Raw genomic sequence first — 17,288 nt, 5'->3', positions numbered from 1 at the left:
CCGAGCTGTAACAGCTGATATTGTGGTGGTTTGCTGATCATCCTTAGTGGATGCACTAACTAGCGTTCCATCCTGTCCCCTTCCCCAACGCGTGTCGATACAAGGGGTTCATTTGTATCTTCCTCAGGGGCTTCCCTGAAATGTTCGTCCAGATAGCACAACCCCCCCCCCAAATGACCCCATTTTGGAAAGTAGACACCCAAAGCTATTTGCTGAGAGGCATGTTGAGTCCATGGAATATTTTATATTTTGCCACAAGTTTTGAGAAAATTAACTGTAAGGTTGAACTGTATGCTGATTGGTTGTGTATCAGTCAGAATTAAGCAGTCACACCCCTTAAAGACTAATCACTAAATTCTGAGGTGGGAGAGATGCTTAGAGAACTGCCACTGTTGTATAAGGATCTGCTGTCAGTGTCGAGTGGCTTATCCAGTTCAGATATGGGGGCTGGGGATATATTGTATTACTACATTACATACTTTAGCATACCTCCCAATTGTTTTAAATGGGAACAAGGGACACCTATTAACAAAAGTATGTAGGCATAGGACACACCCCCTGCCATGCCTCCTTAACCTCCCTGGCGGTGATCTCGAGTCTGGCTCGGGTTGGGATTTTAATATCATAAGCGGTAACCCCAAGCCAGACTTGGGATCGCATCGCTGGATACAGGGAGAGGTTACTTACCTTGTCCCCTGGATCCAGCGATGTCCTCCGCGCTGTGTGATCGAGCTGTCTTCCGCTCGATTCACACAGTGCCCGAGTGCCGCCGAGCTCCGTTCCCTGTGACGTTACGGCGCACAGGAGCGGAGATCGGCGCCAAATTCAAAAAAGTAAAAACACACACAGTACTGTAATCTTACAGTACTGTATAAAAAAATTACACACCCCCTTTGTCCCTAGTGGTCTGTGCAGTGCCCTGCATGCACTTTTATATTATAAATACAGTTTTTTTCTGCCTTGAATTTGGAGATTGTCCATAGCAACCAAAAAGTGTCCTTTTATGTCAAAAGTGATTTTAGACCAACTAGAAAACAGCGATAATAAATTATAATCACTTGCAGAATTGAGCGATAGCGATTTGTGGGGAAATTCGTCATCAAACACTAAATCTAATGACAGCGACAATTCTGCAAATGAGCAAATTTCAGTGTTTTTGGATTTGATTACATTATTGAATAATTTTTATTATTATTTATTATATTATAAACTTTATCATACCCGGGATGTCTGCTAGACTCTTGTTTGAACAGATTTAAGAGAGTTATTCCTAAGAATTCCTAAGAATTACAGGACTACAATATAAAAGGCCAAATTTCCATGCAAAATAAGTGTACAGCTTTCAGCATCTAAAACCAGAACTAATCATACTGCCAGGGAGGTTAATGGCAAATTATACAAAAAAGTTATTAATTAAAACCCACAAGTGCTTTTTTTTTTTACCACTACAACTCCTTTATGCTGGCATTTTATATACAACTATATAGATCAGACCAAATGAGGGACAAATGAGAAAGAAAGAGGGACAGGGACAGTCCCTCGATATCAGAGACTATGCTTTAGTCATGGGGCCGGGTGGTCATGGAAACTCTACCCCACTGAATGATTAGGTATTAAAGTAGAAATAAAATCTTCATCTTTGTACCTACCGGTAAGCTTGTGACTGTTTCTTCAGGACCTGTGTCGTGACCAGCGGCACCTGGCCAATCACAGCACTGGAGCCCACGAACGAACCCACCTGGAAGTGACTCAGGGAAAGGTGACAGCCGCTGGAGTGGGGGGGGGGGGGGTATTAGCACTGCAGGGCATCGTTTTAAGGTAAGTATTTCATAATGAGCTAGTATGTGATTTACAACCTCTTTACATGCTGTACCAGTAGAGCACCAATTTACTTTCTCTTGCGCCACCACTGTACAAGTTATTTCTGATTCTTCGCTAACCTCTCTCTTGCACAGTACTGTTCTTGGTCTAGCTCTGCTGTGTAATGACACTATGTTCTCATCTTCTGCTACAGCCTGCCATGTCAAATATTTTATCTACAAATATTCTGTTTACGAACCAGTAAAAGATCCGGTAAGTTGTGTTGGGTGATGTCTTTGGGCCAGGTTGCCAAGTGCACTTTACATGTTCCTGATAATGCCAAACACAGTGGAAATTGTTCACAGCTGTTTCTTCATCACCTAGAAAAGAAGCAAATTATAATTTTTGCATGAATTCAGCATTGTCAAAAAAAATTAATTTGCATAAGTCAAGCTGTATGATGTCACATTTTGGATTGTACAAAGAACAATTAGGACATTTTTTTTTCTTTGGTAACCACACAAAACTGACACCAGAACTAACTGGCTAAGGTCTCGTTTACACTAGTGGCAATGCCTGGTAGTGGGGAGGCAATCTATCGCCTCCACACCACCTGCATTAACCCCCTAAATTCCGCTCTAACAAATCGCATGCCCTGCAAGCTGTTGTAGGGCAGTTGAACAAATCACCTTCATAGGGTGCTATTGCCTGCCGAATGTGACAGGGGGTATAATTCCTGCCACAGCCATCAAGCAAAACACCATGACTGAGGCATGTGAACAGCCCTGGTCTCTGCCTTTGCAGCTTAATAGGGAGCAGTTGTGGGGGGGATGCATCTCAGCTACATGTTTTTGCTGCCTCACAACCGCAAATGTAAACAAGCCTTTAGAACTTGGTTATACACTATGGGGTTGAATAATACAAATAGACTTTTTTCACTTTGTAAGTAAATTTGCCCCAAAGCTTTGTGAATGAGGTGAAACTCTACTAACTTCGATCATCCAATCATGTGCAAACAAAAATGCTGTTTTTTTTTGTTTTTTGTTTTTACTTTTCTTGCACGTGATTGGGTATTCTTTGCAAAAATCAACCCCAATATGGTCAAAGGTTTGTGGACACTTGACAATCAAACTGTAGTAAACTTGTAGGGGGGGTTGGTTTAGTAAAACTGAAGGGTGCAACATCTGGTGCAGCTCTTCATAGAAACCAGCTTCCAGGCTTTTTTTCAAGACTTAATTTAACAAGCTGAAGTTAGAAGCTAATTGGCTACAGCTACACCAGAGTTTGCACTCTCCATTTTTAGTAAACCATCCCCACTATTACAAAACCATGGCATAAATATGTAAACCCTTCCCCCTCCACTCCTTTGCAGCCTCCACTCCTCTGAGAAGGCTTTCTAAATCATTGTGAAGTGTGTGTATATAGGAATGTGTGCCCAAACAGAGGTGCTGGGACAAGATCATCCAATGCCCAGGGCAAAGATGGCAAATTGCTCCCTCCCCTCATTATGTGTGAGCTTAGGAGGAGAAGGGGGGGAAGAAAGCACAGCCTGCACCCCCTCTCCTTGCTGCTTCCAGCGATGAGCTGACAGAAGTAGTGTTGCCACTGTCACTACTCCTGTCAGCCTTACAGTAGAATGAACTTGCGGTGCCCCCATTCCTACAATACACATTGGCCAACCCCTTGTCCTGGCTCTGCCAAATAGCCATAAATAGAATATGTGCTGTAAGGTAATGATGTTGCACAAGATGTCCTGGCTCATAATTGGCATTCCAGTTCATCCCAAAGGTATTTAATAGGGTTGAGGTTTCATCAGACTCATCAAAGCCTTATTTTATGGACCTGGATTTTTATACACAGGGGGGCAGTTTTGCTGTAAAAGAAAAGGACTTTCCCAAAACTGTTGTCACATGTTTGAAAAGGGAACTACTGTTTATAATGTCCTTGTACGCTGCAATACAAACATTACCCTTCACTGGTTCCCAAATTCCTTCATTAACCCCCCGTGGCATTCCCGAGTCTGGCTCGGGGTGAAAATTCAGCACCATGAGCGGTAACCCCGAGCCAGACTCGGGAATGCATCGCTGTATCCATGATGAGTTTACTTACCTTGTCCCATGGATCCAGCAATGTCCCCCCCCCCCCGCAGTCCGAGCGAGCCGTCCTCCGCTCGATGTATCACATTGCCGGGCTCCATTCCCTGCGAGCGTTGCGACACACGGGGACGGAGAACAGCGTCAAATTCAAAAAGTAAAACACACAAATTACATACAGTATAATGTAATCTTACAGATTACATTGCTGTATGTAATTATTTCACATCTCTCTTGTCCCTAGTAGTCTGCCCAGTGCCCTGCATACAATTTTATAATATAAAAACTGTTCTTTCTGCCTGTAAACTGGAGATTGTCCATAGCAACCAAAACTGTCCCTTTACATCAAAAGAGGTTTTAGACCAGCTAGAAAACAGTGATAATAAATTAGAATCACTCGCAGAATTGAGCGATAGAGATTTGTGGGGAGATCCGTCATCAAATACTGAAAAGTAATGACAGTGACAATTCTGCAACTGAGCAAATTTCAGTGTTTTTGATTTGATTACATTATTGAATTATTTTTATTATTATTATTATATTATTATTTGGTATCATTATTTATAGTTATTTATTATATTATAATTTATGATTAAATTTTTCAAACTTTATCATACCCGGGATGTCTGCTAGACTCTGGTTTGGACAGATTTAAGTGAGTTATTCCTAAGAATTACAGGACTACAATATAAAAGGTCAAATTTTCATGCAAAATAATGGTACCACTTTCAGCATCTAAAATCCGAAATAATCATACTGCCAGGGAGGTTAAGGGCAGCCCTTATTCTTTCAGAAACATAGATCTTACATACCTCCCACCTTTTTGAAACGGGAATAAGGGACACCTATTAGCAAAATATGTAGGCATAGGACACACCCACTGCCACACTCCCTTAACCTCCCTGGCGGTACGATTATTTCGGATTTTAGTTGCTAAAAGCGGTACAATTATTTTGCATGAAAATTTGGCATTTTATATTGTAGTCCTGTAATTCTTAGGAATAACTCACTTAAATCTGTCCAAACCAGAGTCTAGCAGACATCCCGGGTATAATAAAGTTTGAAAAATTAAATCATAAATTATAATATAATAAATAACTATAAATAATTGTACCAAATAATAATATAACAATAATAAAAATTATTCAATAATGTAATCAAATCAAAAACACTGAAATTTGCTCAGTTGCAGAATTGTCACTGTCATTACTTTTCATTTTTTGATGACGGATCTCCCCACAAATCGCTGTCGCTCAATTCTGCGAGTGATTCCAATTTATTATCGCTATTTTCTAGCTGGTCTAAAACCATTTTTGATGTAAAGGGACAGTTTTGGTTGCTATGGGCAATCTCCAGTTTCCAGGCATAAAGAACAGTTTTTATAATATAAAACTGCATGCAGGGCACTGGGCAGACCACTAGGGACAAAGGGGATGTGAAATATTTACATACAGCAATGTAATCTGTAAGATTACATTATACTGTATGTATACTGTGTGTTTCACTTTTTGAATTTGGCACCGATCTCCATCCCCGTGCGTCGCAACGCTCGCAGGGAACGGAGATCGGGTCCATGATAGATCGAGCGAGACACGGCTCGCTCGTACAGCTTTTTTTTACCACTTTCACTTCCTTTATATTGGCTTTTGGAGTTTACAAATGCAGCAATTTAGACATTGGATAAAAGGTTTAGCACTAAGAAACACTTTTTGATAGATAAAATAGTTCATTTTATATACAACGACATAGATCAGACCAAAAAAAAAAATTTAAAAAAATTCCTCCATCCACAAACAAGGTGGATGGAGGAATCCCCCCCCTGCATCACCTAGGACATTATACTCTGACAGCGGCATCTGCTACTCATAGACCTGCTGGTCAAGAAACATTTTTCAACCTGTTTTTTTGACAGAAGTTGATCAAACGATCAACTTCTGTCAAGCATGGACGGTAAGAAACTGAACAAAATTCATCTGATTTCTTCTGAAACCATCTGTATTTTGATCATTCTTTCACTGTTTGATCAGCTTAACTTATTCTCCTTATCACTCTTTTTTTTTATCAAAGTAATTTCTCAACAAAATAAAACATGATGACATGAATGGACGGGCAAGTTTGCTTTAAATAATAAAAAATAGTTAAATAGCATTATCAGTTTGTGGTGCTCAGATACACTTTAGTTTCACTTTAAAGTTGGAGAAAACAAAGCCACTCTAAATGCTTAGCTGGCTTCGTGGCAAGTTGAAAACAGCTGGGCGGCACAAATCCGAGCTTTCTGGAAAGAAGTAAAAGGAAAATCTTTCCAAAAGGAGCAGGACAGAAATAAAACAGGGTCTCTAACCCTTACTCTATTCAAAAGAATATTTTTAAAGTTTTTGCTGCAGTTGGACTTTAAATTATTAATATATAGCCATATCATGGTGCGCTGTTTCTGTTAATTTATCATAAGTGATGTATTACAATGGTAAAAATAAACTATATCAGAAATTGAAATAAAACATCATACTGAATATTAAACCGTTATTGGTTCACAAAAAATGATGATAATCTATGATTTATCTAAAGTACTGTATGCAATAATCAAAGGTGTGTATATGCTGTGCTATATATGCAATTAATCAAACAAAACAACAGTTCACATAATCTCCATGCACGTGTTTCCTCTCAGAAGGCATTAACTCGGAATGGAGCCTCCATTCTCAGTTGATGTCTTCTTAGCCCTTGTACACACGGTCGGAGAATCAGTCGGAATGTGTCCTATCGGACCGTGTTGTTGGATAATCCGACTGTGTGTGGTATGCATCGGACTGATTCCGTCGGAATATCCGTCGGACCCAATTTTCCAACATGTTGGAAATATTTCCTGACCAACTGGGCCGGTCGGACATACTCCGATCATGTGTAGCGAATTTTGATCGGACCAAGTGGCACGCATGCTCAGATCAAATTCCTACATCAAAGCTATTGGCTACTAGCCTGAATGTAGTCCCATCGTAACGAAATTACGTCATCACGTTCTGAAAGATCGGATTTTTCGACAACTTAGTCCGACCGTGTGTATGCAACAGTTTCGGACAAGATCCGACGGACAAAATCCGACGGACAAAATCTGACGGATTTGGTTGTCGAAATCTCCGACCGTGTGTACAGGGGCTAAGAGGAAACGCATTGGGTAGGAGCCAGTAGAGTGACGTCAACACGCACGGATTGTTCATATGGTTAAAATAGTGCTCTCACAAATACAATTATGAAAATAAACTATACCAGAAATTAAAATAAGCCATCATACTATATCAAACCATTATTGGTTCACAAAAAATGTGGATTTATCTAAAGTTCTGTGTGCAGTAATCAATTATGCTGTGCTATATGTGCAATTAATCAAACAAATGTTCCAAAGTTCATATGATTCAAATTTTGCAAAAACGTGTTCCAGAGTTCATATGAAGAAATGCTCCAGCAGTTCACATAATCTCCTTGCACGTGTTTCCTCTCAGAAGGCATTAACTAGGAATGGAGTCTTCATTCTCAGTTGATGCCTTCTGAGAGGAAATGTGTTGGGTAGGAGCCAGTAGTGTGCTATCAACACACATGGTTCTGCAGATGGCCATACACTGCTGATGTTTGTCTCATACTGTGAGAAACCATGAATCAGGCTGAGACAGAAGTACAATTAAATCACACTTGTTTACTAATAAAAATAAAAAGGTAAATAGAAAAAGCATAGTCAAGCATAGCCAGAGTCCAGTAACCAGATCGGGTAGTGTCACGTACCTGGTAGGCGAGCCCAGAATGCAGGGAGCGGCCTCTCGTAGCCTCTGGCTTGAGAACCCCTGAGGGTGGTAACAGGGATCCAAAAGTTCAGAGGGCACAAGTGCCTGGCAGGTGTAAGGCAGATCCGGATTGTCAGCAGTAACACAGGCAGCAGATAAGAACGGCTGGAGACAGTCGGCTGGTGGCAGCAGGCACTGGCAGATGGATTGGAATAGCAGAAGATCGTCAGCAGATGACAGCAAGCTCAGGCAATCAGGCTGGAACAGCAGAATGTCGTCAGCAGGTGACAGCAGGTATTTGGGTATCCGATCGGATCAGCAGGAGGAAACAGCAGAGTCGGGTACAGGCCGGGTCGGTAACAGGCGGACAACAACAGTACAAGGGAAGAGGCAAAGACGTAGTCAGACAGGCAAGGAGTCGGTGGCAGGCAGAAAACGAACGTAGTCAGGAACAGGCCGGGTAACAGGAATCAAGCAACAGATAGCAAGTAACAGAATCTCCGGACACGCTGTAGACTGGACAGCAAGAGGGAAGCGGGGGCAGATTCCTTAAGTAACCTTTAGGGCGCCAAAGCGGTCGCACGGTGAGTCTGCGTGCCCCCGCGAGTAGCCGTGCGTCCGTTCGTGACCCCCGTGCGCCCGATCGTACCAACGTGCACCCGCGTGCGTCCGTTCGCGTTAACACGCACCAAAGGGTAACGACAGGTTCTCAGCAACGGGCCCCTGCGAGCAGACCTCCCAAGTGCGATCGGATCGCCAGGACGGTCATGACATTGCCCCCCCCAAGGGGCAGCCTCCGGATGCCCAATTGTGCCATCTTACCCGGATGGGACCTCTTAAAAGCAAGGATTGGTCTCTTCGCATGGATGTTGGATTCTGGTTCCCAGGAATTTTCCTCAGGCCCGTATCCTTTCCATTTAACCAGGAATTGAATCTGGTTCCGTCTCTTCCTACAGTCTAAAATGGATTCAACCTCGAACTCGATTTCCCCATCGATAATCACGGGTTCCGGAGGACTGGTATCTCGATTGGCAAAAGAATCCGGAACTGCAGGCTTGAGTAGAGATACGTGGAAAACTGGGTGAATCCGAAAAGATTCCGGAAGCTTCAATTCGAATGCCACGCTATTTAGCTTCCTCACGATCGGAAAGGGACCCACACATTTTGGGCCCAATTTCTTGGATGGGCAAGACAGCTTTAGATTCAGGGTGGACAGCCAGACCTGATCTCTGACCTTGCGATCCAGCTCCCCCCTTCTCTTTCTATCAAACACTTCTTTATTGTACTCCTGTGTTTTGGTCAAAGTCTCTTGCAGAAGCTTGTTGTTTGTCGTGAAGAAGTTGAGGTTCTCCTGCACCGCCGGTACCGGACATTCGGGGAGATTGCCAGATAGAAATAGCGGGTGAAAGCCGAAGTTCGCAAAAAACGGGGATTGCTTGGTGGCGGAGTGAACAGAGTTGTTGTAGGCGAACTCAGCCAAGGGCAGAAGCGAGGCCCAGTCGTTTTGAGAAAAGGAAGTGAAGCAACATAGATACTGCTCCAACGTCTGATTCGTTCTTTCGGTCTGGCCATTGGTTTGGGGATGATATGCCGAGGACAAGCAGAGTTCAATTTTCAGGGCCCCGCAGAGCGCTCTCCAGAACCTAGAGGTGAACTGCACCCCCCTATCTGATGTGATGTTAGCGGGGATGCCGTGGAGCCTCACAATCTCCTTAATGAAGGTCTTGGCCGTCTCTGTGGCTGAAGGAGTGCCCCTCATGGGCAAAAAGTGGGCCATCTTGGTGAGCCTATCTACCACTACGAAAATTGTAGAATAATCCTCCAAGAGGGGTAACTCGACGATGAAATCCATGGAGATCATCCTCCATGGTCTGTCAGGAATGGGCAGTGGCTTCAGCAGACCCCAGGCTCTCGACTTACTGCCCTTGCTCCAGATGCAGGTGGTACAAGCCTCCACGTATTTCCTGCAGTCTTCTTTCATCTGTGGCCACCAGAACGTACGTCGGAGTAACTCCAAAGTCTTGTGCACCCCAAAATGGCCGGCCAACAAATGGTCGTGACAGGAGCTCAGAACTAAAGTTCGTACTTCCTGGGGAACAAAGATCTTATCCTTGTACCAAAGGAGATCATCACTGGATAATAGCGGGATGTCGGGTGGAGAGGCTGTGCCTATGGAGGCCTGCTTAATTTGGGACAGTAAGTCTCCCTGGAGCAAGAGAAAGTTCCCTGCGGAGAGGATGGTATCCGGAGACGAAGGGCTTTCTGGTTGACTATACATGCAAGACAGGGCGTCAGGTTTGGTGTTCTTGGATCCTGGACGGTAGGTAATATGAAATGAAAACCTGGAGAAGAAGAGAGCCCACCTGGCCTGACGTGGTTTCAGTCTCTTAGCCAATTTAAGATATTCCAAATTCTTATGGTCTGTATAAACCAGGATCGGGTGGGTGGCGCCCTCAAGAAGATAGCGCCATTCCTCGAGTGCCACCTTTATTGCCAGTAGCTCACGATCACCGACATCATAATTATTTTCCGCCTCGGATAGCTTGCGGGAGAAGAAGGCGACCGGGTGCAGCAGAGACTTGGGCCCCTGTCTCTGGGAGAGCAATGCCCCAACCGCTATTTCTAAAGCATCCACCTCTAGGATGTATGGCAGAGTGGGGTCGGGATGTTTTAGGACTGAAGCTGATACAAATAAGTCCTTCAAGATCTTGAAGGCCTCCTGCGCCTTGGGGGTCCATCGGAACTTCTGACTCTGTTTGGTCAGTCCAGTGATGGGGGAAATGATAGAGGAAAATCCTTTAATGAATTTTCTGTAGAAATTAGCGAATCCCACAAATCGCTGAACCCCCTTCTTGTCAGAAGGGGCAGGCCAGTCCTGGATAGCAGAGATTTTCTGGGGGTCCATCTCGATTCCTTTCACTGAGATGATCAGACCGAGGAACTGGATGCTTTGTTGCTCGAAGACGCATTTTTTAGGCTTGGCATACAGGCCGTGAAGACGGAGACGAGAACATTCTTGACATGTTCTCGGTGATCGGCTAAAGTGGAGGAAAAAATCAGGATGTCATCAAGATAAATTATTACAAATAGGTCAAGGTAGTCTCTAAAAATATCAATAACAAAGTGTTGGAATGTGACTGAGGCATTGCACAAACCAAACGGCATAACTAGATATTCAAAGTGCCCGAAGCGGGTACGGAAGGCAGTCTTCCATTCGTCACCCCTCCGAATACGGACGAGGTTGTAGGCACCCCGAAGATCCAACTTGGTGAATACTTTAGCAGATCCTAGTCTCTGAAATAGTTCGGGTACTAATGGCAGGGGGTAACGGTTTTTGATAGTAATCTTGTTCAGTGCCCGATAGTCCACACATGGGCGTAGGGAATGGTCTTTCTTTTCAACAAAGAAGATCCCTGCACCCGCTGGGGAGGTGGAAGGTCGGATGAATCCTTTCTCTAGGTTGTCATCTAGGTAGGATCTCAGGGTACTCAACTCGGTCTCAGATAGAGGGAAAATTCTTCCCGAAAGGAATCTCTGCCCCGGGTAGCAATTCTATAGGACAGTCGTATGGCCTATGGGGAGGTAAGGTTTCGGCACCTTTCTTACTGAATACATCCAGAAAGTCATGATAATCCTTAGGTACGGCTTGTCGGATCTCAGCGTCTGTTTCCAGGCAGAGAAGGGCAGAAGAATCCCTGTCGACAACCGGGCAGCAATGCTGGAGGCAGCAGGCCGAGGGGAACTCAATTCTTCCTGTTGCCCAATCGATGCGTGGGTTGTGTGCCCTCAATCAAGGCATGCCTAGAATGACAGGGAACAATGGAGACTTGATGACGTCTAGACATAAAAACTCCTGGTGAACCCCGGCAATGGTAGCGGACAATGGGGAAGTCTCCTGTCCTTTCTCCCTAGGCCGAAGAGGAATTTTGTTCCTTAGGGCAAAAGACGAGTCCACAAAGCACGCCCCGGAATCAATAATTGCGTGGGTTTGGATACTCCTTCCTGGAAGCTGCAAAAGAACAGGAACAGCCAGGTGAGAAGTGTTATTAAACAAAACGGGTGATGAAGCAGGTGGGGTGAAAAGGCACTTACGCATCTTAGCAGGGCAAGTGCGAACAAAATGTCCCGGTTCACCGCAATAAAGACAAAGGTTGCTGGCCCGGCGGCGTTGGCGTTCTTCGAGTGTCAGAGATGGTCGGAGTAACCCCAGCTGCATGGGTTTCGGAAGGTCCGGTGTGGCTGTGGCAGGAGCAGAAGGGGCCGAATGAGTGGAGCTTGGCACACGTGGCAACATCCAGACAGGGCGAGTGGTTGTGGAGGAACGCTCCTGACGACGCTCTCTTAAGCGTCTGTCGATTTGGACCGAGAGGTCTATGAGAGCTTCCAGAGTCTCGGGGATACCTACTCAGGCCAGTTCATCTTTCAGAGACTCTGACAGGCCCATACGAAATTGGTATCGAAGAGCTGCGTTGTTCCAGTCCGTGTCGGAGCTCCAGCGTCTGAATTCCGACACGTAGTCCTCCACGGGCCTGCAACCTTGTTGCAGAGCGTGTAGGGCTGCCTCTGCGGTAGCAGCAAGTTGAGGGTCTTCAAATAACCTTGACATTGCCAGGAAAAAGGTATTCAGAGTGTCTAGAGCTGGATCCTTCCGCTCCAAGAGGTGGTGTGCCCAGGCCTGTGGTTCGTCCGTCAATAAGGAAATGACGAATCCCACTTTGGTTGCCTCGAGGGAGAAGGTCCTTGGTTGCAAGGCAAAGAAGAGTTCGCAGGAGTTGCGAAAGGCTCTAAACTTGTTCCGGTTGCCCGAAAACCGTTCCGGAGTAGGGACCCTAGGTTCGGGCGGCATCATCACCACTGATGGTGGGGCAGAGGACCCGGAGGTGGCTGGCGAGGTAGCAGATAGGGCTTGAACTTGTTCTTCCAATCGTCCGTAACCTTCCTGCAGGTTCTTCACCGCCTGGGTTAGGCCGGCAAGATGGCGGCAGAGCTCGTCCATAGGGGAGGCTCCCTGCGTGGGCTCGGACATGGCTGTCCAGTACTGTCACGTACCTGGTAGGCGAGCCCAGAATGCAGGGAGCGGCCTCTCGTAGCCTCTGGCTCGAGAACCCCTGAGGGTGGTAACAGGGACCCAAAAGTTCAGAGGGCACAAGTGCCTGGCAGGTGTAAGGCAGATCCGGATTGTCAGCAGCAACACAGGCAGCAGATAAGAATGGCTGGAGACAGTCGGCTGGTGGCAGCAGGCACTGGCAGATGGATTGGAATAGCAGAAGATCGTCAGCAGGTGACAGCAAGCTCAGGCAATCAGGCTGGAACAGCAGAAGGTCGTCAGCAGGTGACAGCAGGTATTTGGGTATCCGATCGGATCAGCAGGAGGAAACAGCAGAGTCGGGTACAGGCCGGGTCGGTAACAGGCGGACAACAACAGTACAAGGGACGAGGCAGAGACGTAGTCAGACAGGCAAGGAGTCGGTGGCAGGCAGCAAACGAACGTAGTCAGGAACAGGCCGGGTAACAGGAATCAAGCAACAGATAGCAAGTAACAGAATCTCCGGACACGCTGTAGACTGGACAGCAAGAGGGAAGCGGGGGCAGAGTCCTTAAGTAACCTTTAGGGCGCCAAAGCGGTCGCACGGCGAGTCTGCGGGCCCCCGCGAGTAGCCGTGCGTCCGTTCGTGACCCCGCGCACCCGTGTGCGCTCGTTCGCAACATCGCGCACCCGCGTGCGCCCGATCGTACCAACGCGCACCCGCTTACGTCCGTTCGCGTTAACACGCACCAAAGGGTAACAACAGGTTCTCAGCAACGGGCCCCTGCGAGCAGACCTCCCAAGTGCGATCGGATCGCCAGGACGGTCATGACAGGTAGTCAGCCAGGCCAGAAGTCAGGGATCCAAGTACAGCACAGCAAGCAGGATAAGGAGCCAGAAGGGATGTCAGCAAGCCAGTCTTTAACCACTTGCAGACCGGACCATTTTGCTGGTCAAAGACCAGACCACTTTTTGCGATTCGGCACTGCGTCGCTTTAACTGACAATTGCGCGGTCGTGCGACGTGGCTCCCAAACAAAATTGACGTCCTTTTTTTCCCACAAATAGAGCTTTCTTTTGGTGGTATTTGATCACCTCTGCGATTTTTATTTTTTGCACTATAAACAAAAATAGAGCGACAATTTTGAAAAAAACGCATTATTTTTTACTTTTTGTTATAATAAATATCCCCCAAAAATATATAAAAAAACATTTTTTTCCCTCAGTTTAGGCCGATACGTATTCTTCTATATATTTTTGGTAAAAAAAATCGCAATAAGCGATTATTGATTGGTTTGCGCAAAAGTTATAGCGTTTACAAAATAGGGATAGTTTTATAGCGTTTTTATTAATAATTTTTTATTATTTTTTTTTTACTAGTAATGGCGGCGATCTTTATTGTGACTGCGACATTGTGGGGGACCCATCGGACATTTTTGACACATTTTTGGGACCATTGTCATTTATACAGTAATCACTGCTATATAAATGCAGTGATTCCTGTGTAAATGACACTGGCAGTGAAAGGGTTAACCAGTGGGTGGCAGTGTAGGGGTTAAGTGTTCCTAGGGGTGTGTTACTAACACATGGAGCAGAGATCAGCGTCACTAGTTGCTAGGCAGAATGGAGAAATGTTGTTTATACAGCATTTCCTCCATTCGGCCGCTCCGTGAGACGATCGCGGGGATGCCCGCGGCGATTGAGTCCGCGGGTCCCGCGACCGGACTCACGGGGGTCCCGACCAGCGCGGGAGCGCGCCGCCGGCGGCGCGCTCCCGATGGCAGGGCGGCATCGAATATTGGACGTACCTGTACGCCAATATGCCTGCCCATGCCATTCTGTCGACGTACATCGTCGTGCTCTGGTCGGGAAGTGGTTAAACAAACCGTAGGAGATGGTTTCAGTGATGTGACCAAGGCGAAGGCAGAGGTGAAGTGAGCTGGAAGGCTTTAAGTAGGCTGGCCAGACGAGCATCATCAGGAACAGCTGGTAACTGTGGAGAGAGAAGAGAGCTGGCAATTAGCCGACAGCTGAGCGGCCAGCCAAGAGAAGGAAGGGCTAAGCCAGTCCTGACACATACAAGCAACTGTTTTGTAAGTGCATTTTGGTTTTTAATAAATTGATTCTATATACGTTAATGCACTATGAGCCCTCTCCATTGCTTTTATTATAAAACGCTGTGAGTGACGTGAGCTTGGATCCATCCTAATCTTCTGAGGCCAGCTGACAACCAACCCTTAGATGTGATCTTGTTTAACCACTTGCAGACCGGACCAATTTGCTGGTCAAAGACCAGACCCCTTTTTGCGATTCGGCACTGCGTCGCTTTAACTGACAATTGCGCGGTCGTGCGACGTGGCTCCCAAACAAAATTGACGTCCTTTTTTTCCCACAAATAGAGCTTTCTTTTGGTGGTATTTGATCACCCCTGCGGTTTTTATTTTTTGCGCTATAACCAAAAATAGAGCGACAATTTTGAAAAAAACGCATTATTTTTTACTTTTTGTTATAATAAATATCCCCCAAAAATATATAAAAAAACATTTTTTTCCCTCAGTTTAGGCCGATACGTATTCTTCTACATATTTTTGGTAAATCACAGCATTTCCTCCATTTGGCCGCTCCGTGAGACGATCGCGGGGATGCCCAGGGCGATTGAGTCCGCGGGTCCCGCGACCGGACTCACGGGGGTCCCGACCAGCGCGGGAGCGTGCCGCCGGCGGCGCGCTCCCGATTGCAGGGCGGCATTGAATATTGGATGTACCTGTACACCAATATGCCTGCCCGTGCCATTCTGTCGACGTACATCGTCGTGCGCTGGTCGGGAAGTGGTTAAGCGCACACGATCCCCTTTGTGGGATCTATTTGTCTGGTAAGCAGACAATTTTTTGTTTTGGAGCACGGTAGTTATGCACAAGCACTTTTGATCCATTTATTTTGCACAAGGACACTTTTTTCCTCTTCTCGCAGGTGGGGAATTTTGAACCACACATCAACTTTATGTAAGGAGATTATGTGAATTAGAGCATTTCATTATATGAACTCTGGAACACGTGTTCAATTGTATTTGTGAGCGCACTATTTTAACCATATGAACAATCAGTGCGTGTTGACGTCACTCTACTGGCTCCTACCCAACGCGTTTCCTCTTAGAAGGCATCAACTGAGAATGGAGGCTCCATTCCTAGTCAATGCCTTCTGAGAGGAAACAAGTGCAAGGACATTATGTAAACGGTTGGAGCATTTTTTTATATGAACTCTGGAACACATTTTGCACAATTTTAACCATATGAACTTTGGAACTTTTGTTTGATGAATTGCATATATAGCACAGCATAATGGATTACTGCACACAGAACTTTAGATAAATCCACATTTTTTGTGAACCAATAATGGTTTGATATTCAGTATGATGGTTTATTTTAATTTCTGATATCGTTTATTTTCATAATTGTAATATATCCCTTATGATAAATTAATAGAAACAGCGCACAATTATATGGCTATATACATTTAATAATAATAATTCATAATAGTAATATATCACTTATGATAAATTAATAGAAAAAGCGCACAATTATATGGCTATATATATTTAATATTTCCTCAGTATTCAAGTAAGTTTCTGAGTGCAGTTTCTTATATCTTTGTAATTTGTGGCCAAGCACAACCTTTTAGAATCCTTACCAGTTTAAATAATAAACCACCACAAGGACTGCAAAAAGGAAAAAGAGGGGCGCATGTGACACAAAAACATCAGTCTGACATGCCTGGATTAGATGAAAGCTAGATCTAATCTATAGACAAGTAAAATAATCACATTGCAAATGTGCATTTGAACAGATAATTCTGATAAACTCTAGCTAAGTAAAAACAGATATAATATGGCCAGTAGATATCTGTGTAAACATACAGCATATGTGTTTCTGTGCACCTAGAAAACCATTTCAGTGAAGATCCTAAAATTCAGAACAGACATCTGTGCAAAGAGACTCTGCCATCAGACTGAACTATTTCTCTGCAGTTTAAAAAAAGTGTAGAGAAATACATATTAACAAGATGGGTATGATATTGAACATTGGACAAGTAGAAATAATGATATGAGAAATGTGCATTTGAACAGACATTACCTGGTGCCAGCTGTATAGTCCTGTTCAGTGATTCTGTTGATTCTGGCATGGTGTTGTCTATGCATTTAGCACGAAGGGATATTTTATCATTGGGATCAAACCATTTCAGTTTAAATATTTCATATTGCCCACTTGTTGATTTTCCTTCCTCCTAATGTAATTACAGTACAATATGAAAAAAAGGAGTTTTGTCAAATTCAACAAAATAAAGTACATGCATTATTTTTTTTTTTACTGATTTACAAGTGAAAAAATTATATATTAATTGATAACTAAACACAAGAACAAAAATGCATTATATTGCAGCTTTCAGTCCTAAAATGGCCTAGGTGGCTTAGTATTACATTTTTATTTTTTTCATTTTTCAATTTTGCAGATTTTGCCAAAAATGCTGTGCCCTTGTCACTTTTGAACTGCACAGAAGATTATCTTCCTTCTTAGTTTTCTTCTGTAAACTACCAATTGCA

At 44.6% G+C, this 17,288-nt stretch overlaps 1 protein-coding gene across 1 annotated transcript in view; it reads right to left on the bottom strand.

The window, feature by feature from the left end:
• Positions 1–17,288, bottom strand: part of LOC143998830 (interleukin-13 receptor subunit alpha-1-like) — a 206,710-nt gene that overhangs the window by 90,500 nt on the left and 98,922 nt on the right. The window contains exons 3-4 of the mRNA XM_077493980.1: positions 16,822–16,972; positions 2,060–2,180 (exon numbers count right to left, since the gene is read on the bottom strand). Coding sequence (XP_077350106.1) covers positions 2,060–2,180; positions 16,822–16,972 — 272 coding nt within the window. The remainder of the gene's footprint in view (positions 1–2,059; positions 2,181–16,821; positions 16,973–17,288) is intronic.

Source organism: Lithobates pipiens, unplaced genomic scaffold (assembly GCF_037356315.1).
Source record: "Lithobates pipiens isolate NorthernLeopardFrog02 unplaced genomic scaffold, aLitPip1_a1.2 Scaffold_1, whole genome shotgun sequence".
Classification (NCBI taxonomy): Eukaryota; Metazoa; Chordata; class Amphibia; order Anura; family Ranidae; genus Lithobates; species Lithobates pipiens.
Note: the sequence above shows the minus strand (reverse complement) of the source record. Positions and strands in the feature narration are given on the sequence as shown.